The sequence below is a fragment of the Cupressus sempervirens genome, chromosome 10 (assembly GCF_028749045.1).
Source record: "Cupressus sempervirens isolate cs-2001-9-10 chromosome 10, ASM2874904v1, whole genome shotgun sequence".
In the NCBI taxonomy this organism is placed as follows: domain Eukaryota; kingdom Viridiplantae; phylum Streptophyta; class Pinopsida; order Cupressales; family Cupressaceae; genus Cupressus; species Cupressus sempervirens.
The window spans coordinates 561552164-561576837 of NC_143127.1; the positions used below are offsets into that span (position 1 = coordinate 561552164).

The window sequence follows — 24674 nt, forward strand, 5'->3', positions numbered from 1 at the left end:
CCCTTACCTTATTAAAATTTGTATTTTTGAATTTGCAATTTTAAGGGATATCACACTGTTGATATAGTGATGTGTATTCAGTTTAGGCACCTGTTGGAAATGACTGATCCACGATGCTTATCAAAGAATTAAGGAATCTATACTTCTGAATACCAAAAACTTGAACATTGAGAGGTATACAATAGTCAACCTTCAACTACTCCTACATTCTCGAGCTGATATTGCCTCACAAAAAGATGCTGATGATCGAAAAAAGTCATCTGTGCATACCAAACAAGTGATAGATTCACTTGCTAAGTGACTTTCTGACATGGGTTAAGTGATGCAAATGGTATGCAACCCTAAATAGGAATTGCTGTAAATTAAAAGCTATTTTCCTTTATATAGGAAAAACCGGAGGGTTTTCTTATAAGTTAAAATATATAATAAACAGGTATTTTTGGATTATTGGAATTGACTTACCTAACCATAACAAATGTCAGAATAATTCAAATTTGCAATTCAGTTAGTGCATATCTTCTGCATGATTAACCACATGAAACATGACTAGTAGAGCACTACAAAGTACAAACCATACATCTAGGACCATCATGCATCTACAAACTGGAATGCCATCTTTTTCAGTTAAAATTGACATCAAATGCTTTCCACAAGCTAAAACCCAAAAATCATAACATATTATAGAACTTCTGGACAGTCATTGCTTCTCTTTGCAAAGTATAAAAGAATGCATGTGCCATTGTTCTCATTGGTCAAAGCATCCAAGGTTCTGAGACCACCCTAGGCCTGTTTGATCACCTTCCTCAGCTTTTGTTTTTGACATGAAAGAAATCATGCTTCAAGAGCATCTTCATAGTAAGTTCCTTGATCCTCACCGATGCTTTCGCCCTCATACATGTCTCTTTTTGTCTCTGGAATTTCTTCTCGATTCTCATCTATGCTTTCACTCTCATACATATCTCTCATTGTCTCTGGAATCTCTTCAGATGTTTCTTGACTCTGATATGATTCTCTCATCTCTGGAATCTCTTCAGATAGTTCTTGACTCTGATATGATGTGTCAGAACTATCATCAATGATCTCACCACTGACCACATCTGAAGCAACATTTGAAACAGTGTAAAACAAATATTGCACTCCATTTATCACATCATAAACCATAAGCCCAACTCTTCCTCCAAACCAATTTCCCACATGACTGCCAATCAGATAGCCTACACGGCCAAGTCTCTGCTCCCCATAAAACCCACCAGCATAAGTTCCAAAAAGGGTTCCAATACCTCTAATGAATCCTTCAATGATAGTACCTCCGTAGTACAAAGCTTCAAAAAAGTCCCATCCTGCAGCCATAATTGGCCCAGTAATACGCTTGGCTTGCTTGCTTGCGAACTTTGCTGCTTTCACTCCTGCCTGCTGTGCCTGCTTTGAGGCTGCTTCAGCATTTAAACCCCCAGTTATTGCTTCCCTCAAGGCAATTTCTATGGCCTTTCTCCTTTCTCTTTCTACATGAACTGATCTCAAATTGTATACATATAACTTTCCTCCTTCTTTTGCCAAGCAGGCCAATGTTCCAGAGCTCATGTCAAAGCAATTGACCCATACAAACTTTCCACTTTTTGATACAGAATCATCTCCAACTAGTTGCCTGCATTTCTCCGCTGTATGAACATTGCAACAGACAATCAACCTTAAAATATTGGAGATGAATGATTTAAGTTATCGGAAGCATCTGCATCCACTGAATCACCAACTAATTATGTGTTTCAAAAAGGCAGAAGCATCATGATTAGAACTAAACTGTAAGTAAAAGTGACTCAATAATTACTGGAACAATTCAAGTACTTTCATTTACATTATACCTTGTGCAATGTATCTCTAGAAACAAAATTTTCTAATGATTTCCTGAGCTAGAGTTTTGAATTCTTTTGATTCAGAAATTTGTCTACTTGATTCTGTTAAAGTCTGGGTAATATAAATGTCAATTAAGGAAACCAAACAGAGACATCTTGTAAAACAGTATAACTATGCTGCATTTTACTGCTACTCTTATTATGAATTGCATAACCAGTAGTTAAAATTGGTTGAGGGGGAATTGAAATTGTTATAGATGTAGATTGCTCAGTCTACTATAAGCTTTAGAAAACAACAATCAGGAGGAGATGCCCAAAATTTCATCAGTAGGGTCATCCCAAGTTCCAACAAATCCAGTTATTAATCCATAATGATCTGAAACAACTTTATAACATGTAAGCAACTCCAAAGAAGGTGTTCAACAATAAAGTCCCCACGAATTTGTCTTGGATTCAAACAGAAGAGTCAATGGCTTTAGCCAAAACATCAAATCTGTTCCACATTAATAAAAGATCAGTAGTAAGAATGACCACGTTAATGGTGATGATGTTCCCTTAGGAAAATCTAGCATCCAACAACTTCAATTAATGAAATTCACATTATGGATTACAAGCAAGCATAACATATACAATAGACAAGATCATGGATATAATTTTAGAATCCAAAACTTAATAATCCATCATGGAAATAAACCAAGCGTCAAAAACCTAGCTACTTCATAGAAGTATGACTTTTTACTCCCTACAGGCTACGTTGGTATATTAATTTACAGAGGAAACAGGTAGATTCAAGGAAGAACATGAATAACACAATTATTCAGAATGCACAGTGAAAATAGTATTAGCAGAATGTTATTCTTTAATTGCATGTAATATCTGAACCAAAAAGTAACATATTCTTGGTGCTAAAGCACGCAATGATTGGTTGGGCATCCAACCATCGGTTCCTACAACTGCCCGAGAACTAATTGCAATTACATTGCCATGACTAACCAAAACATAAAGTATTATCCTTGATGACTAAACTATGGCTAACATCAGACCGTCCAAAAATAGTTGTCTCTAGACAACTAAAACAAATAAAGTGGCTGATTTACTATCAAATAAAACTACTGAGAAGAAAGATGAGAAGACATCCCTAGAGTGGTGAAGAACGTCGATCACAGGAGCTGCTGCCAGAGGAGCCTGAGGTCTTGGTCAGCTGTCATCTCTTTTTCCCTAGCCGCCTTCATCAGCCTGAGTGCATACATTAAATCTTTCTTGGCACACTCTTGTTCCATTGTGGTGATCGAGAACTGCTCCTCCTTCCCAGCTCGTACTACCTTCTACTAAGCTAGTTCGTTCTCCAAAGCAATGATAGCCATTTGTGGCTCTACCGTACTTGCATACAAAGCTACCTCTCATCCGAGTGTCAGAGCACTCTCTTCTTCTGCCTTTCTGTGGACTGGGTGGCATTGTGGAGCTGAAGGAATGTCTCCCGAAATGCCCACTCCATGCTGTATAGGATGCTCATCATAGCGGCCTATCACTTTGGGATATGTAATCTGCCCCACTCCCCCATCATCTCTGTGATCTCCATGTGGGGTCATCCTCGAGCTGAGTTGCTAGGTAAATTCTCACTTGCAGTCCCCCTGCATTAACTTGAGAAGCCTCTCTGCCTCCACTATGAGAAGTCCTATGTCCAACTTCTTACTGATGACTGCCACTATTACATCCCAATTTTTCACTCAATTTAAAAATGTTCACATAGTCATTGAGGTTTCATGCTAAGTCAGTTGACAGGTAAAATTAGTTATGATTATATTGAGGAATATGATATTATCATGAAGAATTTCTTCCCTACAAAAGCACGTCGAAGGGGGGAAGCATTGCCAGAAGGGAGTTGGGCACAAAGGGCACCACCTACCATTGAGCAAATAGGTGGGAGTCCTAAACCACCAAGACCAAGGATGAAGCGGCTAGACGAGCAAGAAAAACAAAGGATAACCATGAGCTAACCAGTTAAATTTAAAACATTATAAAGAACTCAAGTAAGAAATATTACCTTCATTGTGTAATGATCTCTGTGTACCTTGCAAGCTATCATGTCGTAGTATAGTAATATCATGTCTATATTCATACTTGGGTGGGTATGAAATATGTATGTATGTATACACATATATGTGTATATGTGTGTGTGTGTGTGTGCGCGAATTTCATCATTAACGTATACATATATATGTATGTATGTATGTATATACCCACATATCATAATTACTCAAGCAAGCGTGAATATATAGGAATGATATTAATATACTAAGGCATGGGTTAGGCTTATGTTGCCACCTTTATTCTTTTTAAAATATTCTCTTGACTTTGAACTATGGTCATTTAAATATTTTGCTTGAAGCGACCAGCTGTTTTGTATCCACCACCCTATGGCATCTGCGATCATATTTCTTTTGATATTTTGAATTTAAAAGTTTTGCATCGTCTCTTTCCACCTCAGTCTCGGCGTGACTAAACATGCCACGATGACCATTGCTCATCTTGGTTGGTTTCTTGTTTCTTACTTATACTCTCTTGTCTTGCCACAGGGGCACGCATTTTGCTCATTGTTCTTAGCATTCCAGACTTCTCTTGTTATCATATCACCGTGTTCTCTACTTGTATTCATACACAGTGCTAGACAATGGTTATATTTTTACAGAGCCGAGGCTCATGGGTTAAGACTGTTTCCTCTGTTTTGTTAGGTCATGTTTTGTGTTTTCCATTGCACATATTTGTTTTCCTAAACTTGTCGATTCTTATCAACTTCGGCCTCTCTTTTACATGAAAGTTCAGAGTCGGATGTGAACATTTTCCATAGAAATCTTATTGCTCTCCGAGATACTCAATTTGGAATGAATGTTGTGTTGCATATATTTATGTTTTGATTGAATAAGTACCATACTAGGATACAAATCCATATATCTCTGAGATGGAATATTTCTCCTTATATATGATATCAAACAAGAAGAAAAGCATAATAAATTATGATGTCATAGGCCGAAAACGACATGAAGTATGGCAAAGGAATAAGTGTTTCTGAATCCAGGAAAATATAATATGAACCTCCAATTATGGGGACCTTTATGATCGAGCTAATGGGAGGAAAGAGTGGGAAGAATTCCTGAAATGACAGAAAGAATATGATTAGTTTTAACATCTAAATCAAATATAATGATAGCTCATGGGAATCCTTTGTATAAAATCTTGTTGCCAAGTCGGGCGGTGGCTTGACATTCTAACACCAGAATACTCAGTGATTGGATTGTGATGTCCCAAGCTAATTCCCAAGGTAAGGAGGGTCTTTCTCAATTGAGATTGTGTGGGGATATTCTAGGGTCCACGGTTGGGAGGTTAAGCCCTTGGTAATGCTTCTCCTCTCCACCAAATGCCAAGAAATGCACATGACATAGATAAGTTATGCATTCAAATATCTGTTGGTAACAGGTATTTTACTTTAATGAATTTGAAATTTCAGGTTGAAGATATGTTAGATTAATTTGTATTGTTTGATCAGTTATCCCTTCAATGCTTAGAAATCAATTCCTCTTTAATGTATTCAGAAAACAATTAATCAGTTGAATTTCCAATTGAACATGAAATGTATCTACAGGCATGAGATAGGTTTACTTGATGGTTGTTATAATTGTCCTTCATTTATGTGAATAATGAATATGAACGTTTCTTTTAACTATATTTTATTGCCATAGTTAGCAATAGGAAAAAAAATGGATGATACAGTAGTAATTGATACCCTAAATGTTATTGGTCATTATGATACAGTGGTGTTTGATGCCCTAAATGGTAATGGTCATTACAATACAATGATATAACTATTTGTGCCCTAAGTAGTATATGTGGACTAACCTGGGTTTTGCAGATACTGCGCTAGGCGAATTTTGATTTTAGAATTTAGGGTATGGAAAACTTAAATCCTCAATTTAGATTCATTGATGATGCCTTCAATTATTGGCTATGATATTTCGGTTAAACTACTTTTAGTGGTTAATCTCTCTCGTATGAACATAACTATTATAACTGCCTTCTCATGAATGTGAAATAGCAACTATATTTTATTGATGGCTAGTTGTTAGCTAAGGCCTGGAAAAAGGGGATGTTACAGCCACCCCATGTGTTGTTGCAACTATCCCCTCCAACTCTGCTAGATAACATTGGATGGATGCAAGTGCATCCTATCTATCAATTTTGTGAGCTCGAATGGAAGCCTCCTCTTGAGTGGCCTATGACGCAATGTCCCCTGCCACCCTTGCCTCCTCAAGGGAGATGTTCCCACCTTGAGTGCTCTCTTCCTCTACCTCAATCACCTCCACTTGTACTGCTAGTGGTGTTTCCTCCATCTGTCTATTCTTATCAGTGTGTTGTACCATCAACAATACCACTAAGGATGGTGGGATATCACCAACCCCCATCTCAAGCCTCTCCAAGAGATTGTCCATCTCAATCTCCTTGTCCATCCCCTCAGGCATTTGTATTGTCCCTACTTGGCATATCTCCCCCCTCTGGATCTCTTGCATCCTTGTGTACCATGGTGGTGTCCTCCCCTCTATCAATGTCTACTCCTTTGGTCCTCATACCCAGAGCTTTGATTATGGGTCCCACACCCTCTTATCATTGGTATTGCACCTCTCCAAGAGATTGTACATCTCAGTCTCCTAGTCCATCCCCTTGAGCATTTGTACTGTCCCTACTTGGTATACATCCCCCCTTCGGATCTCTTGCATCCTTGTGTACCATAGTGGTGTCCTCTCCTATCACTGTATATGCCTTCGGTCCTCATACCTTGACCTTTGGTTATGGGTCCCACGCCCTCTATCATTGGGACTGCACCCTCTGTCATAGGGATTGCAACTGTGGTCATAGGGGTGACATCTCCAACAAGTGTAGGTTCTACCAAAGTGGCATGCTCAGTGTCTAGTGAGATTGCAAGGCGAAAGGTGGTGGGCCTCACTCTATATGCCCTCAACCACCTTGTGCATGTGATGTGCCTGACATGCCCTCTCCATTGGGATCAAGTGTGCCATGGGTGGAAGTTGTGTTGAAGTGAACACAATCTTCGGCACTATAGACCATTTGGTGCCTAGTGGGCCACTACTGGTATGGACTTCTCTGGTAGGGTCCTCTCTAATTTTGGTAAGAAAATCTTTGGTGCAGTGATCTACGAAGCTGTCCTCCTCCCTGTCTCCCCTCCAACTACTATATCCTCCTCACCTATGGCTTCATTCTCCCCTATGGTGGCCTCCTCTTTTACCTCAGCACTACCTCCCTAGTATGGTGCCACGTGAAACACTTCCTCTGCCACACTCATACTCTTGGAAGAAGAGGTTGCCTCTGTATCTTCTTCCTCACTATCTTCATCCCCCTCATCTCCTTTTTTTTGTACTAGTTGTTACTACTTGCCTGGCTTTCTTTCAAAGGGATTTTGTTCCACTATCATTCGCAAGAGTATCAAGATGTATCGAGTAATACATAGCAAGTTTGCACAACTCCACCTTGAAGCTAGTATGAACTTCCTCCATTGGTCGAGAGGTACCTACGTCCTCAAGGCATCCAAAACTAATGCAATGGTATGGTGTGGCATGTGAAATATCTTATGTCTAAGATTTTAAAAATCCCTTATGCATTCTTATAACACCTATCCCCAGTTGTATACCTTTCAATTCCTTGGACCATTTGTCAATTTGAGCATCAATATGGCAATGTCCAATGCCCTACTAGCTCCAGTAAGCTTGGTTTTCACCAAGTCCATGATGAGTTTCCACTATGTGGAGATAATAAAGGATTTCTATGATCCTCGATTATTGTAACTACTCTGCAGGCTATCCCATTCTATTGGGAAAGGTCGAGCTTGCACACCAACTTAAGTAATAGTTCCTTATCTTGAGAGGACATTTTCGATATGGGTCTCATGGCAAGAAAAACCTTCGATGGAACCCCAAAAAAAATTTGTGAATTCCTTTAACAAAAAGCAAACCAGCAGTACATGGTTGATATACCTGATTATCAACTTGTGGGTTTGGCAGTCATATCTAGCCACCATAGACTACAACACTAGTTCAAACTAACTCAAATTAAAAATTGGCATAAGATTATTCAGTCAACCTCCACTCTTCTCAGGGAGTCCATCTAGCGGTTGTTTGGAACTTTAGAGTGCTTTTCAACCATGTCTACACTCACTGTCAATCCCACTCTCAAATGTAAGGGCCTACACAGTCATGGCTCTTTTTTTTGCACCTTTCCTTATATTTTCTTTTGTTGCTTGAGGTGGCCATGGTTGCAATGCCATTTTCTTATCACTTCCAACTTTATACCTGATTTCATAACTTCCCATACTAAGGTTGCTATAGCTACCCCTCACCATCATTGTCAATTTTGTCACTCTCCTGCACCTTCCAAATGTTCATATCTGTCATACAATCCTCCTCCCTCTCTCTCAATAGGGTGTAGATGTGCCATACAAGGTACCTACAATTTCCCCTATCCTTAAATTGTATGATGAATGATAGGATATTGTACAGTGGAACGACACTCGCATACAGGAGACTGTGGCGTACGGTCTGCACGAGTGGTTATGTATGCCATACAACCCGCTAATTTCATACGGACTACTAGGTCCAATAATTTTGTCTCGTACTTAGTACAATCGGTGGTCCACTCTCTTGTACAAGTTGGCAATGTTTTATGTTGTACAACATACACCCTATATGCACCATTGTACATGCTATGCCTTTCTTTAGCCCCTACTCTTGCTTGGAACAACCTCCTTATAGAAATTTTGGTTTCGCTATAATTTTGTCTTGCGCTCCCCTCCCTTACTTTGTCTAGAACACTTTGGGTTCCTTCCTTCTTACTTTCACAAAATGATTTAGTCTCTAGCCAAGTTATAGAAACTTTTAAGGGTTAGGTTTTTAATAAAGCATCTTTTCTTTATAAGGAAGATGACTTTTTTTATTGTTTTGTAGCATCTCTTTTTCTTCTCTTTCTTCTTTTAATTTAATTTCCGTTGTTTCTTTTATAATTTTTATTAACATTATAATTTTTACTATTATTTTTTCCTTCTTCTATTTTCCCATCTTTTCTTTTTTATTTCCATCTTTTTGATATTTAATGTTTTTGATTTCTTGATTTTTTTATTTTTTACTCAATAGCGTAACGTTTATCTTCTTTCTATAGTCCTTTGCATGCTTGTTCTGCATTTGAACGCTTCCTTTTCAATTTTACATTTTGCCATGATTGCTTTTCTCTATTTTTATAACCTTTTTGCTTTTTCCTTTTGTTACTCCAACTTTTTGCTTTTTCCAAGTTCTTCATTTTTCTTCATTTTGGTCCTCATTTTGTCCCTTTTTCTTTACTACGGCAACCTTGACCTTAGATGCATACTACCACATGCAAGTCCTTGGAGGCATCTTATAATACTTGTTTCATAGCAACGTCTCATATATTCAAGATCGAAAATCTTGTCGACTAAGGGTGTCAGTCCCACACCCTTTAGCTCCCATTCACATACTGGCCATCATACTTTTCGTACCATACCACTTTATCTTTGTTCATCGTTGGAGGCCCTATTGGATTTGGCACTAATTTCCATAATGCATTCGAGGTGGACTGGTACAGGGCTTGTCTCCCTTCGACAACACAATTTGGATGATGTGATCAATGTAGCCATCTCCTTCAATGAATAGATCATTTGTTTTCACTAGCGTTTTTAAACATGGTTTGCAGGTGACACCATATGCTTCAAGGTCGATTTCCTCCTCTAGGTCTTCACAAACTTCCCCCTTGGCTTCTTGTTCTATTTTTCATTTTTCTTCGCCAGCTCATCATTGAAATAGGCCACAAAGCCTTTTCATATTTCCCACATAGGGTGTCTTTCACCTCCAATAGCCATTTATTCGCCCATAGTGTTGGTGGCGCAAAAAATGCATTTGTTAGGTGCTTATGTTCCCAGGGACAACAACTACTTCAAGATGTTTCCTTGCCAACCACTCCTCTGGTACAATCATGGATTTGGACCAGCCCAGGCCTACCCTATATAGCTCCTATGTGACAAATTGGGTCCTCTTCAATCTCCTCGCTACTTCCAGTTGTCCAATCTCTAGCCTCTCTCTCTCCATATAGATTTTGAGTTTTGAACCATTCACTGAATCTCTAATAGGATTATCGTCCAATGTTGATAGTTCAACTATACCATTTAATCCCACTTCTTGACTTTATATGGTCCTAGTCCAAGAACTCGAAGCTTCCCAAGACAAACTTTGTTATGGTCGTTATAATTGAATACTAATTGTCTTGACCAAAAGTTCATATGTTGGAGGTGCTTGTCATGCCAAAACTTCCTTCTTAGTTGGGCCTACTCTATTGCCCACTAAGTCGTCATTTGACATCCATCCAACTTCATAAGTAAACAATTGTTCATTCAAGTTCTTCGCATCCCTAAGTTGGTTTTCTACTACAATTCTCAAGCTTGGTAAGGTGTACTCTATCGGTATCGCAGCCTCTTGCCCATACATGAGCTGGAAGGGTGTATGCCCTATTGTCACCTTACACGTGGTACAAATATTGACACTAGCAATTCATCCGTTGACTCAGTTTGCCCAATTGTTCTTGGGTAGTATAGACTTGATAGGTTGTGGAATATCTTGAACTCTAATGTCATTGTCCGAATCACTTGGTTCACAAAATGCACCCCTCAGTTACTTGTGATTTGGATTGGTGTGCCAAGTTCAATAACTATTTGTTCGTATAAGAACCTCGATGTACTGATTTTTGTGTTATCAGGTAGTGCCTTTGCCTCTACGCATTTAGTGAGACATTTCATGGCCACTACTATGTACTGATATTGGTGCATTTTGTTCACTTTCAATGGCCCCACAAAATCAAGACCCCACCTCTTAAACAATTATTGTGGATGAGAAGGAAATATGGGCACGAAATCTCATTTTAATGTTGTCTTCCCTTTGGTAAGTATCGCAACCTAGTATCCACTCACAAGCATCCGTGTGCAAGGTCACTGACCACAGTCTTGCAAGTAGTACCTTGCATGTGTTGGCATCCAATCCCATGTAACCTCCCTCCAACCCTTCATGTGATTCCTTCAGCACACTTGATATCTCTTCCTCCATTACACATTAGTCTAACTCCCTCTTGTACAACATCCCACTAATGAGTGGGAAAGTCATGCTTTTTAGGGTCCGTTTCCTCCTTTCACTTGGAGGCATGTCCTAATGGAATGTAGGAGTGGACAAGTATTGGCCAATGTTTTCATACTAGGGAGGTAGGACTATAATCTAGAATAGGTGGGCATCTAGTAAGTCCTCGTTTATTCCCTTTAGTGGCTCCCTTCATTTGATTCTCAAGAGTTGGTCCGCAATGACATAGCTCTTCTCAAGCCATACACAATACAGAAAGTGAATTCCTAGAGTACGAGTAATTACAGATTGACCATTGTATGATAGGCTTATTTACTAGGTACATCAATGCCTAGTGATCCACAAAAAAATGTGAAGAGCATAGCAAGCAGATAATGCCAAAAAAATTGTACGGCATTTACTATGTCGCATGCTTCCCTCTATATTGTGTTGTAATTCCTCTCAGACATCGACAACAATCAGCCAGCAAAAAATATGAGATGGTCCAACCCTCCTCCACTAACTTTTGCCCGAGTGGCGCCAATGGCATAGTTTGAAGCATTCACATACACAAGGAATTCCTTGTCCCAATCAAGGTAAGCCAAAATGGGTGCATTTACCAATCTAGACTTCAATTTTCTGAATGCAACCTATTTTGTTCTCCATATGAACAATTCATCCTTTCTCATCAGCTTGTCTAATAAAATGATATTTCGGCAAACCCTTCAATGAACTGTTAGTAGTAGCTCACATTGATGGCAAAATAGTCAGCCCTTCCCTTAGGATTTGTGACAAGGGACTAACTGCCTCCTATGTATTCTATAAGTCTAGTGGTATTGGTGGGCATTGACAGGTCGATCTTTTGGTGCAAGAGAAAACACACTTGTAACAAGTGGTACCAAATCTTGGTCGTAGGTTTGACTCCCTTTGAGTAACACTAAAGGAGAGATTGTTGGCAAAATGGTCAACCCTTTAATTGGGATTTGTAAGAAAGAACTAACCACCTCTTGTGGATTCTATAAGTTTAGTGGTTGTATCAAGCATTGACAAGTCGATCTTTTGGTACAACGGCAACCACACTTGTAACACACATCTCCCAGAAAGGATTTTACTCTAGTAACATCCTCTAGGCTTTCCATTTGGATGATGACACTTATCTTGTCAAGGTCGGTCTTTAATCCCTCCTTGCATACTATATGACAAAGCAGTTTGCCTTGTGACACCATAAACCAAAAACTTCTTTGAGTTGAACATCATTCATACCCTCCAACAACCTTCAATACACTCCTTTATTATTGTGAGATGAGTCTCCTTCCCACTATATATGGACCAATCGTCGAGGAAGGCCATGAAGTTGCCAACAAACATTATGTTAAATATATTTAGTATTATTCTCTAAAATGTGGCAAGAGCATTGCACAACCCGAAGGGCATCCTATTATATGTGTACACCCCATCTTCAACCACAAACGTGGTTTTTAATTTATTTTCCTCTACAATGTTGATTTGATTCTAGGTCGAGATCTGTCCATGAACGAGTGCATCTCGTGGCTTCTCACTGCTTACAATATGTTGACAATAGAAGGGATGGGAAAGATGTCCTTAATGGTAACCATGGTGAGGCATCTAAAATCCACGTAGATCTAGTTTTGATTCGCTTGTTTCTTCAAGGAGATGATGATGGGCAACACTAATTCACTTGTTTGTACCTTGAAATGATGCCTTCCTCCAACATCTTTTCTATTTATTCTTGTATCTTGGGTATGGGGTCCAGTCATCCCTGACCAAGGTGACCTCTGGATCATCTTCTTTCCCCATGTTTACCTTTTGTTTATTTAGTTCTTCGTACTTCACTTCCTTGTCCCTCTTGAACCAGTGGGTCGGTATGTCATCCACCCTTGCCACACCTTCCTTGTACTCATCACATTCAAGAGCAAAAGTGTCAGTCTCCAATCCTACTTCAATTCCCAACATATTACTTCTTTCTATCACTCTCAATTGAGAGTTTGTTCTTCTTCTACTTGTAGTTTGCCTTCTCTATGATCAGATAACCCCTTCCAAAAAGGGCATTGTACATCTACTTCTCCAACGAGATGACCACAAAGTCCAAGAAAATTTATTAGGTACCACTAGTTACCTCTTGGGCTATGAGTGTTCCAATTGGTTTGATGCCATGTTTGGTGGCACCCACCAAATGGAATGTTGGCAATTAAAGTGTCAACGCATCGAGGGCTTTCCATGTCTCCTTTAGCAGTACATTTATGTTGGGTCCTCCATCCATGATAGTGTTCATTAGTCTCCATCCAATTATTTTTGTTTCTACAACAATCAGTGTCCTCCCAATGCCAATCGTTAGTAGCAACGAATCTATGGTGGAACCATCTCATTATTGTTATGTCAACTTGTCATTGTCCTATTCACTAATTTTGTTAGTAGGCCACGTTCAATTGTGGCATGATTTGCAGAAAGTCAAACACCCATACAGGTACGGTGGCTTACATCTGCCATATAATGTTCCTTTCTTTGTTCCTCCTCCATTCCTCATTCGCTATCGTCCTTTGCTTCCCTTAACCTTTCCTTCCCTCATCCTTTCCTTCTCCATACAAGGGTCAAGGTATGTCACTTTCTAGACTTATAGCCTAGTGATTATCGGCATTTGCTCCTCTGGGTTTGTGATATCTAGCATGTTTGCCCCTTTTTGCTCGAGACAGTTGGTATCCTCATGGCTATTAGGAACACACTAGTTGCATAGCATACTTCCACCCCCTCACCCACATTAACAATCCCATGCAAAGTGGCCCCACTCATTGCATCTCCAACATTGTGCCATGAGTTGCCTTTTTGCAACCTACTGGATGTATCTTCTAGGTGTATTGCTATTGCTATTATCTTTCTTGTTTCCTCGTCGGTTGCGATAGCCCCCCTGTAAGGCAATAGAGTTTATAGGTGGCCTATGTTGTGTGGCTGGTGGAGTTGCCTACTCTCCTTGGGTAAAAGTGTGTGGGTGCTCCTGGGTTTCAGGTTGTATGAGCACTCCTTACTACTGTCCCAGTACTTGGTAGACAGTGTAGGACTTCTTTGGGCAATTTACCTTTTTGTAGCCCTCGACCTTACAGTTGGTACAGCACAATTTTTTTCCATCCCTGGTACCTTCTTTCTTGAATCTCATCTCCTTCATCATCCCCATTATATCCCTTTTGATGTTCTATACTGCCTTAGATTCTCTGCTAATGCTTTTGTTTGTATTATCGTCATCTCTAGGCTTTTTCTTCCCTTGGGACATACTGTTCTCAAACTCATATCCATTGCCCGATTATAGAATGAATGCGTGAACGATTTTAATGACATCCACAAGACCACAGCAGTAAACGATTATAGTCAATAGGGAGATACCACTTTCATTTTCTTCCGTAGAGAAGGTATCAGTGCTTCAATAAACCACCTCTTTTTTAACCGATATACTGGCTGGTTTTCCAAATTATTGGACAGTTATCTTAACTTACGATTGTAGGCTCGCATTGTCTAATTCTTCCCTTGTCTTGTGTTATAGATTTCTACTACTACCTCATCTTCATCTCATAGCGGCTTAATGTCTTCCTCAAATGCCCTCTTCAAGTCAGTCCATATTATTTTGTATGCTCTTGGTAATCTATGTACCAATGAATGGCAATTCCTTGTAAGGTAGCAAGGAATGCCTTTAACCAATAGTCACAATCATCCTCGCCATTGGCCTCCCATATGATCACACATGTCTTATAGTGGCGGACAAGGTCCTCTGATCCATGCCCGATGAAATTAGGCGAGATTTTTCTTCTTGGGTTATTTACCATTTCCCCAGTTCGATTGACACCGTGTGTGTTAGACTCGAGTATATTGGTTCTTTCTCTGCATAGTGTGCTTCACTTGCACCCTTGGCCACGTGCAAGCTCTCAACCCCTCCACTAGCATCATTCACACCTTGATCACCTCCTTTGTATCAATACTCATTTGTTTTGATCCTCATATCCTTGGTTCCTTTGATATGACCAAGTTCTAAATGCCCAATAGGATGTTTTCAAGTATTTATGCTACTTCCCTCTAGAGGTTTCTTTCCTCCTTGTCTTCATCCCCTATAGAGAGAAAAGACAATTTGCTTCGTATGTAGCCCAACTCTGAACTTGTTCACTCTATATGGAGCCCGACTCTGAACTCTCCTCATTGTTCACTACTCATACTGAAGGATTGCTCACCTGGTTAGCAAGGTTCTCTCCTACCTTTTTGGGGAGAGAGATTTTTCACAATTTCTTCCAACTCTAGCCTTGTAGGTTGTGTTATGCCTTCCCTATTGGTAGGCCTCCGCCTCTCGCTACTCCAACATTGGCTAACACTCTGATTTCTGCTTCGTGGGGTGCTTTGAGATTCCTTGACAATTCTCTACAATTGTCATCACCTCTCACTCTACTCCTTGATTTGCAAAGTTCTTCTCTTTTTGTTGTCTCTATCCTAGTATGTGTCCTTTTGTCCTTGTTTGACAAAAGGGCCCTTATAAATTGGAATTGTCAAAGGTATGGCATCTACTTGTGTTAGGCTCCTCCCTCCAATTCTTGCCCTTGTATCATTGTAGTATTTGTTGCCTGTGGTACTCTCGCTCACTCACCTCACATCGTTCTTGGACTTCAATTAAGTTGCAAGCCAACAATCTTGGAAGGATTCCCAGAAGATCATACACTCGAGTGTTCATTGAGAGTTCAGCATGTGTTGTTTGAAACAAGCCCGCTCACTCTCGAGCCTCCCACTCCACTTATTGGTCAACCGAGACTTTCCACGCCTGAACCAAATCCTCCATCAACTAGTCTTCTCGAGTCTCTTATGTTGTCCTCAATGTCATTGTTAGTCACTAGTATTTTCTGATCGAAGGTGTGGCCCATTATTCCGCCAATTTGCATTTCCTTAGACCTCCAAGTTCAATCTGACAATGGTGCCAAAATGTTTTCTCCCTACGGGGTATATTGTTTCACACACAAAGTAAACAAGTAGATTCAAGCAATAACATGAATAACACAATAATTCCGAATAAACACAGCGCACATAGTATTGGCAGAATGATATTCTTTTACTCCATGTTATATCTATAAAGTAACATATTCTCGATGCTAATCTACATAAATAAAGCACAGTTGGTTGAGCATACCAACCATCAATTCCTACAACTGCCCAAAAACTAATTGTAATTACATTGCCATGACTAACCAAAACATAAAGTATTATTCTTAATGACTAAACTAAGTCTAACAATACGATAAAATCTCTGTTGGAAACTAGTATATAACTAAAAGCCCTTTCCATTTGCTTAGCGCTGATAAATGCATAAAATTTATGGAATTAAATATTATGTTTCTAAGGCCTGAACAGTGGTGATTAACTTTACATATATTAGGACAATACTATTAATACATTTTATGCAGCTTTAAAACTACTTCAATTAATATTCTCAATTTAATTCTGTATAAATTTATTCAAATGCATTTTTCTGTCTTCAGTCTATATTTATTCCTACAATCACTGCTTTTCTGAAGTCTTGATGTTTTAACCTTTACCCTACCTGGCATCCATCCCTACCCCACCAAGTTTTTTTCCCTTTACTCATCCTATCCCCTCATACATTCAGTCCCCATGCTCCCCTAACACGCTTGCCTTTGTATTCAATAGTTAGAACATTTATCCCTCACCCTCTTTTTTAACTGCTTATTCTTCTCTGCTTTTCTTTTCTGATTCAAACAATCGTTCCCTCTGTGGAGCTATTTTCCAATGTCACGTGCACTTTCCTTGGCATCTACCCATCTCACATGCAGATCTGCAGGCCAAGGAAGTGCACTGGTGTTGCTGTATGGGCTGGTCTTCTATTAAAGAGAAAATTTAAAGATAGAAAACATTCTAATCTCTAGCCATATCTACAAGCAAGTCAAACATTCCCTCCAATATGATATTCAGATTTATATGATATTCATTATCATTCTGTTCACAAACTTCTTGAAAAGAATAAGCAAACAATTTAACAGATGGATGGAGGGAATTGGTGAGAACAATGATATGTTTTGCCTTCTGTGTCCCTATTAGCAGTCTGTACATGCAAAGACCATGTATAGAAGTTACTGAACCCTTGAAATCCAGCACACCAGGGAAATATCTCCTCAGTTCTATGAATTTTCAGACTAGATGATTTCTTATTTCATTGCTTTGGTCACAAATATCCAAAAAATCTCCGTTACAAGCTATAACTGTCAGCCAGATCTAAACATTGGCTCTCAAGTTTCCATTAAGATGCAACAAAATTGTCTCCACATCTTTTCTGAAGACATAAAAGGAGATGTGAGATATACTGCAAATATTTGCAGACTGCACACAAGTCATTAATAACATATCAAAAAGTGCAGTAAAAGAAAGGAGGAAAGCAGGCATTAAAATCAAGCAAAACCAAAGAGCAAACGCCAGTCACTATTGAGGGCGGTGAAAACATTGGAATCCAAGCATGCAGCAATAAGGTTCAAGTACCTGCACATACTCCATGGTACAGTGCCTTTCAGTCATCTCTCTTACTTAAGAGGTGTACAGATCTAACCCTCCTTCAGTTCAGCATCTAATAACCAAATAATGTGACCATGTTACATGCAGGGAAACTTTAAGACACATTTTTGGTTTATCACTGTTCAAGCCAGAAGTTTATCATTTGCAATATCATTGTTATATGGTTTATGATCTTCCTGTGAATGTTTTAATTCTGCCTTCTCTGTTATGCATCTAAACATTTAGCATATATATTGTTACTGCAAATGTATTGTAAATCTGAAACTGAAAACAATACATTACATCTGCAAACTCTATCACTGTCCTTGTTTTTGAAACACCATTGCTATGACTCGATTTTTTCATATTTTCTATAAATTCTAAATTAAATTTTAAAAAACTGATATACCCAAGTACCCCCATCCCCTCTTTTGAAAAACAATCGTATCTGTACCCGCACCCCAAAGTACCCAAGTACCCCCATCCCCATGCAATCTTGGTGTGCACCCTTGGTCTCCTTGTGTTGTGCAGGGCAGCAGTAGTTCACAACATTGCCTAACCACCTCCCATGTCTTCTATAAGCCCAATGGTTGTATTGGGCATTAACAGGTGGAACTTTTGGTGCAATGACAACAAGCAGTTTGACTCTACAATGATGGCAATTGTCTTAGGGGTTAGGAGGCATTGATAGGGAAAGTAGGTACAAGCAGCCCACTAAGTAGGCCACCTCGATGGATATCCAATTGACTATCCACCAAGGCAAAGAGGGCTCTGGCATTCACTCTACTCTTAAGTTTAGTGTAAAAATGGCTTCAGGCTGACCTATCATGTTTCTTCCTCCAACCTCTGAAGCGTCTGGATAATATTAGCGATATTACATGAATATGAATTTAATCTTAATTTACAAATGCACATATACATATATACATACATATACATATATATACATGGATATATTTATATGCATATATCTATGTATACAAAGGATATATATAAATATACACACACAGATATATATATATATATATATATTTCTTATGTTATGATTGTAGTATTGAACTCTGGGATGGCATTATTTAAATAGATATTACTAACTCTCATTTGTTGCAATTGTTATTCTAAGGCAAATTAGGAAAGGGCTATTACATGCATGTGCTTGACTGTCAATATTTAGATCATATCCTGGTTAAAAATAGTAATCCTAGCATAGCCCTAGTTGATTCACATGTTCTAATTTTAAGCAATATGTTCTCGATTTGTATATATTTGATTTCAGTTGAATTTTTACTGCATTTGTATTCGTCTAAAATTGTCTGCTTATGCTCAGTTTGAACTTATAGGAAAGATTGTTCTGAATCGTCAAAATTCAGTTTTGCATATATTATTAAACCAGACTGGAAATGTCAATTTGGCTCTGTCTTCTCTCAATATGGGTTTAAGGCCCATTTATGGTTGTCCCAGTTTAGCACAACCAAATCAATTAATTAATCATTAGGTTCCGAATGATTTTCAATTCATTGTATACTGTGTTCATATTGTCACTTGGTTGCATAGCTCATTACTTGAAAGCCTTTGGATTTCTTCTCTAAACTGCTGATTTTGTATTTTGTTCAAGATTTGGTTCTTTATGTAACTGGGAATGTAACTTTCTTTCTGCACTAGCACTACACAAATCCCTAACCATAGCTAAGGATGACAAGGAAAATGAATTTACTATGACTAGATTCTCTAGGCTATTGAGAAAAGATCTAAATAAATGACAAACCTGACAAAGAAGGTTTGGATGATACAGACAGACTGGATATGAGAAATAAAAACAAAATCACTAAATTGTTTCAACGTAATGAGAAATGGATGGTCAACATCTTCAATGTCTCATCCACTTCAAAGCACAATAGTTGAACATCACGAAACAGGACTATGCCACCTTGAAGCCTTCTTCTAAGATTGAAATGGTTAAGTACTTGCTTTAGATGAACATGGAAAAAATCATTTGTCAAAAGGTATGAGAAATCTTGGACACAATAGATGTATCATGTAATATATTTAGACAGCATTTTAATTCAACAAAAATGTCAAAGTTGCCGAACACTTTGCATACAGACGATTTATTACCATCTAAAGATGTATATATTGGGAAAGTGTATTCACAGTATCCAAAGAGTTCCCAACATTGAATAAACATGTGGATGATCAAATTATTAAACTCATAATGCACAAATTTTTCCCAATGATTCTGTTGGGCAGATCTGATAACGCAAGCATAGTAGGACAGCAAAGATTCATTTAGAATTGGAAGTGACCAAGAAGAAGTAATACATATCAAATTACAAGCTATGCAGAAATGGAATGAACAGGAACAATATCTCCTCACTCCTCTAGCCGAAAAAAACAGCAAGATGATTGTTTCAATATAGTGAGAAGTAAATGGTTAACATCTCCAATGTCACATCTGCTTCAAAGCACAATTATTAAACATGACAAAACAGGACTATGCCACCTTGAAGCCTCCCTCTAAGTGAAATGGTTGAGTACTTTCTTTAGATGAACATGGAAGAAATCATTTGTCAAAAGGTATGAGAAATCTTAGACACAATAGATGTATCATGTAATATATCTAAGACAGTATTGTAATCCAACAAATATGTCAAAGTTGCCCAACACTTTGCCTACAGACAATTTATTACCATCTAAAGATGAATATATTGAGAAAATGTATTTATAGTGACCAAAGAGTTCGAAAAGTTGAATAACCCTGCAGACGATCAAATTATTGAACTCATAATGCACAATTTTTTCACAATGATTCTATTGGGCAGATCTGACAATGCAAGTATAATTGGGCAACAAAAATTCATTTAGAATTGGAAGTGACCAAGAAGAGCTAATAAATATCAAATTACAAGCTATGGAGAAATAGAACGAATGGGAACAATATGTCCTCACCCCTCTACCAGCCAAAAAACAAAAAGCACAATAATTGTTTCTATAAGTGACAACTATCAACAACTATTTCTTCTTATACTTCAAGGAAACATAATAGCAGTTGATGTTAGAGTAAATAGAAAAATCACATAATTACTAATTAATGAAGTCCCTTTTTTACTTCATTACACTTAAGCTAAACTGAGTACTTATAGTTTTCTATGTTTGAGTTGGTGTTTTTTTGTCTCATAGTATGGCATGAGTATGTAGGACTAGGCTTCAAACCAGGGTCTACAACCTGCAACAAAAACTTCATAAAGAGAAAAACAGAGATATTTGACCAATAAGATGACTTGTATTGAGACAAAGTAATAATCTACATACACCTTGCTCATGAGTGAGAGAGAGGGAGAGAGCCAACAACCAAGTATCAAAACTGAATACATTATTATTTAAAAACGATGCCTAACATAACTTAAGCATGGATAAACAGGATAAATCCATATTTACTCCAAAACACCCCCTTCAGTGCAACTTAGGGAGAAGGTTAATATACAATATGAGAAAGATGCAAAATGGGTCTCGACTACACAACCATTTTAGGCTATGTCATAGGGTTCACCTAATTTCTAGCTTGAGGTTCAAAATGATTTCAACGAACATTTAAATAATTACAAAATTCATTAAACTTTGTTTTAATATTTGTTTAAAGAAATGCAGATTTTTAATAACAAATATTTTTGGAAAAACATTTTCATTGCAAATGTAGATTGAAGAAAACAGGTGCCAAAAGTTAGGACAGCAAAAAGAAAAATCGAAAAGATAATTAGAATTGGAAGAAGCACCAAAAATAAAGTATGAAGAACATTTGATGAAGTGAAAAGGCAGACTGATTGAGGATTGGGAAATATCTACAGCTGAGGTGAAATGTTTTTGCTTCCCTCAAACCCTAACAAAGTGAGGATATCATCCAAGATGTCAGAGCAATCTTGTATCAATCAAAACTATATATTATCGTATTTGTTTTGTCTTCTCATTGTTTTGCAGCAATGTTCATGGCACTGCATCTCACCACATATGCATCACTCTATTGTATGCTTAAAAGAAATCACCACAAGCAGAACCAACAGGTTTTCATACTGCAGTTCACTGCATTTGGATATTTTGAGGTGTACTTTGGATTATAAAGCAAACTAAGCACCATGACTTTCCCATTCAAATTTCATCCATTTTTTATCATCATATCCTTGATTCTTGCACTACAGGACCTTATCTAGACTATTCTTGATTAACAAAACCATATTCAAATTATGTGCCAAATATTTGAGTCTCGTGCCAATTCCTTAGGTTTCCTATTTGATTTTGGGTCATAAAAGGGATCACCTGTGGAACTGCATTGTATCTGGAGATTCCTAGCTCAAAGTATATTAAAAGGTAAATCTAAACACTACCGAGATGATATGCTCAATTTTAAGGCCAACTGAAAGTGAGATCGTTTAATCTGGGGGTCATTGATCCTTATCACAGTGTAATATATTTTCATGTGGCACATATCCTTCTATATAAAGAGAAACCCCTTATCATTTTAAGGCACGAGCACTTCAGCAGAGAATAAGCCAACTGATAGTAATCAAACGGCTTGGGCCTAGCATGCATCAAAGCTCTTGAATGTATGTTTTTACTTCATTTGGGATATAGCATATTAAATAAATTGTTGGGTTTTCTATTATTTACTACGTAGAAAAAGGTGTATCTTTACTAAATTGTGTGGTTACTGCTTAGATGGTCTTTAATTGGACCCTTCAACCATGACTACAGCACTCCTCTACAATAGTAACCTATATTACTGTGTGTAAATATCTTGTATATTGTCATTTCAATTGTTTTGACTTTCAGTGGTTAGATCTAGAAAATTTCATAAAAACAAAGGAAAAAAATCCATGTATGCAAAGTATTTAAATGTAGCTTTACAACAGCCTAGCAAATTTAATACCTTTAAAAATGTTAAGCATGCATAGATTGGTTACAATGTCCAGAAATGTAGTATTTTGCTAGTGCGAAGATCTTGGATATCATGCGGCATTGCTATTAGGCTTGCAAAATGAAAGGACTACAAAATTTTGAAGAAAGGAGGCAAATTTGAGATAGCGTAAAAGCAAACAAAAGAGATGCCACGTGCTGGATGAAATCCTAAAGTGACTGGTGACAACAGTACGAGAAAAATGCAACATACATCGATGCCTAGATTATGATCTGTAAATCCATCAAACAAGAATTACAAAAGGCGAACTTTTACCCTCATAGTTTGCAAAGAATTGCGTGAATTAAACCTCTAAGTTGTGGAGCGTAAACATTGCTCAAGGAGGCATTGAATTGACACATACAGAATACAGTATCCGAATATCAATCTTCAATTTTTCTGATCCTTGGCCTACGGATGGCATTGGCTTCTTCTTTTTTTGTGAAAAAAGTTTAAATATACATATCATTCTACGATTTTCTCAACTGATTCATAAAGTATGGACATGGGGTTTTAGGAATTGACAAGGTGGCTTATGTTGGAAGAGAATATTGTGTACCTCCTATAGCCAGAATAACCAGAGCAACAGCGATGGAGAACCAACCAAGTCTTCTCTTTCCAGCATCCATTTTAACTTCTTCCCCTGCACATTCAGCTTCTGTAGCACTTGGGCCTTTTTACATTCCACCCAAAAGCTTTACGCTTTCGGCCTCTCCCTCCACCTCGGCCTACTTTCACATTTTTTATACTTCCCGCCGTAGACAGGTTCCTCCGGCATTCGTTCTTTCCAAATATTTTACTAAAATTTGGTCAAATGTGTGTACTTTTTAGGGGTTTTTTTTCCATGCTTACGCTTATATTAATGGTGTTTCTCGATTTTTAGGCCGCCTTTGTTTAATATTTACTTTTTCCATTGAAATGTTTGTTCAGGGCAAGTTTGGTTGCTGGCATAGGAATGGGGAATCAGAGGAGAAAATTTGAATGGGAATGGAAATGGGGAATGAGAATAGAAAATTACAATCCAATTTCATTTATCTCTTGTTTGGTTGCACAAGCTTGATTTGAAGATTGAAGGTTTGAACCCCATCAAAAATAGCCAATCGAATCCTTTAAAATCATAAAAACAAACAAAAAAGAATTCCTTTGCAGCACCTAGAGTCAGACGCAAGCAAGGATTAATCGGCCTTCATAGCGATTTTGAAGATCAAACACATTTCTTTCCTTCACCTTCTCAATGGAATAAAGTTGCAGCCTACGTAGGTTACAAGACGATCGCTTTATCCACAAAAACTTTGCATGCATGGTATGATTTCGTGGCCCCTTGCTCGGACAAATGAAAATATATTTCTGGGTAGCCTAAATATAACGAAAATGGCCTCACCTCAAACTTGCCCTAAATCATCCATCCATCTGACATTGCGTCTGGTAGTGGAGAATAAGACAGTGGCGAGCCAAATGAGGTGATGTTGTATAACAAACATATATATTTTCAGTATCATCAGTTTGAAAATGGCCATGATTTTTCATTTTAGGGAGCTCCAACAGGAAGTTATAATAAAGCGGATCTGAAAACATTTTCAAATAAGAAAAATTCTAAATGGGAATGAGAATAGCAATTCCAATTACAAGTATTTTGGAGAATGGACAAATGCTCATTTTGGGGCAAAATGGGAATACGTATTCCTATTCCTAATTCCGATTTGGCGCACCAAATAGAGAATTAAAAATGAACTCTAATTTCTATTTCTATTCTAATTGTATTCCAGCAACCAAACGAGCCCTTGGTGTTTGTCTCATCCTAATAATTTTGAAATGGTCAAGTTTGTTCAGTTACTCATGTTAATTTTCATTTAGTTGTTTCTTAAATAGATTTTTTCAATGCTTTTTTAATATTTAATTAGAAATGGTCACATTTAGAAAATGATATAGCATTTGAACATGTTTATAATTATATAATGATCAAGCTTTTGTTTATTTGGTTTAGTTTTGTTTCTTAAATTTTTTGGGTGGGTTTTTCTTGTTAAATAGTTTTAGAATATTTAATAAAAAATAGTCAAATTTAGAAAATAATTTTGTATTTGAACATGTTTATAATTGATAATCAATGATGTATTACTATTTTAAATTGTATTTCAAATATATCATCAAAATAATAATAAATAA

The 24674-nt window shown here is 37.8% G+C and overlaps 1 protein-coding gene across 1 annotated transcript; it reads right to left on the reverse strand.

Annotated features, from left to right (window-relative positions):
- Positions 1 to 421: 421 nt before the first annotated feature.
- On the reverse strand, positions 422 to 23342 carry LOC149535122 (uncharacterized). The gene is made up of 2 exons (XM_089804512.1): positions 23071 to 23342; positions 422 to 1658 (listed from the first exon to the last, which is right to left on the reverse strand). Exons 1-2 carry the CDS (start codon positions 23138 to 23140, stop codon positions 832 to 834), a joined length of 897 nt encoding a protein of 298 aa, XP_089660638.1. The 5' UTR covers positions 23141 to 23342; the 3' UTR covers positions 422 to 831.
- Positions 23343 to 24674: the final 1332 nt, after the last annotated feature.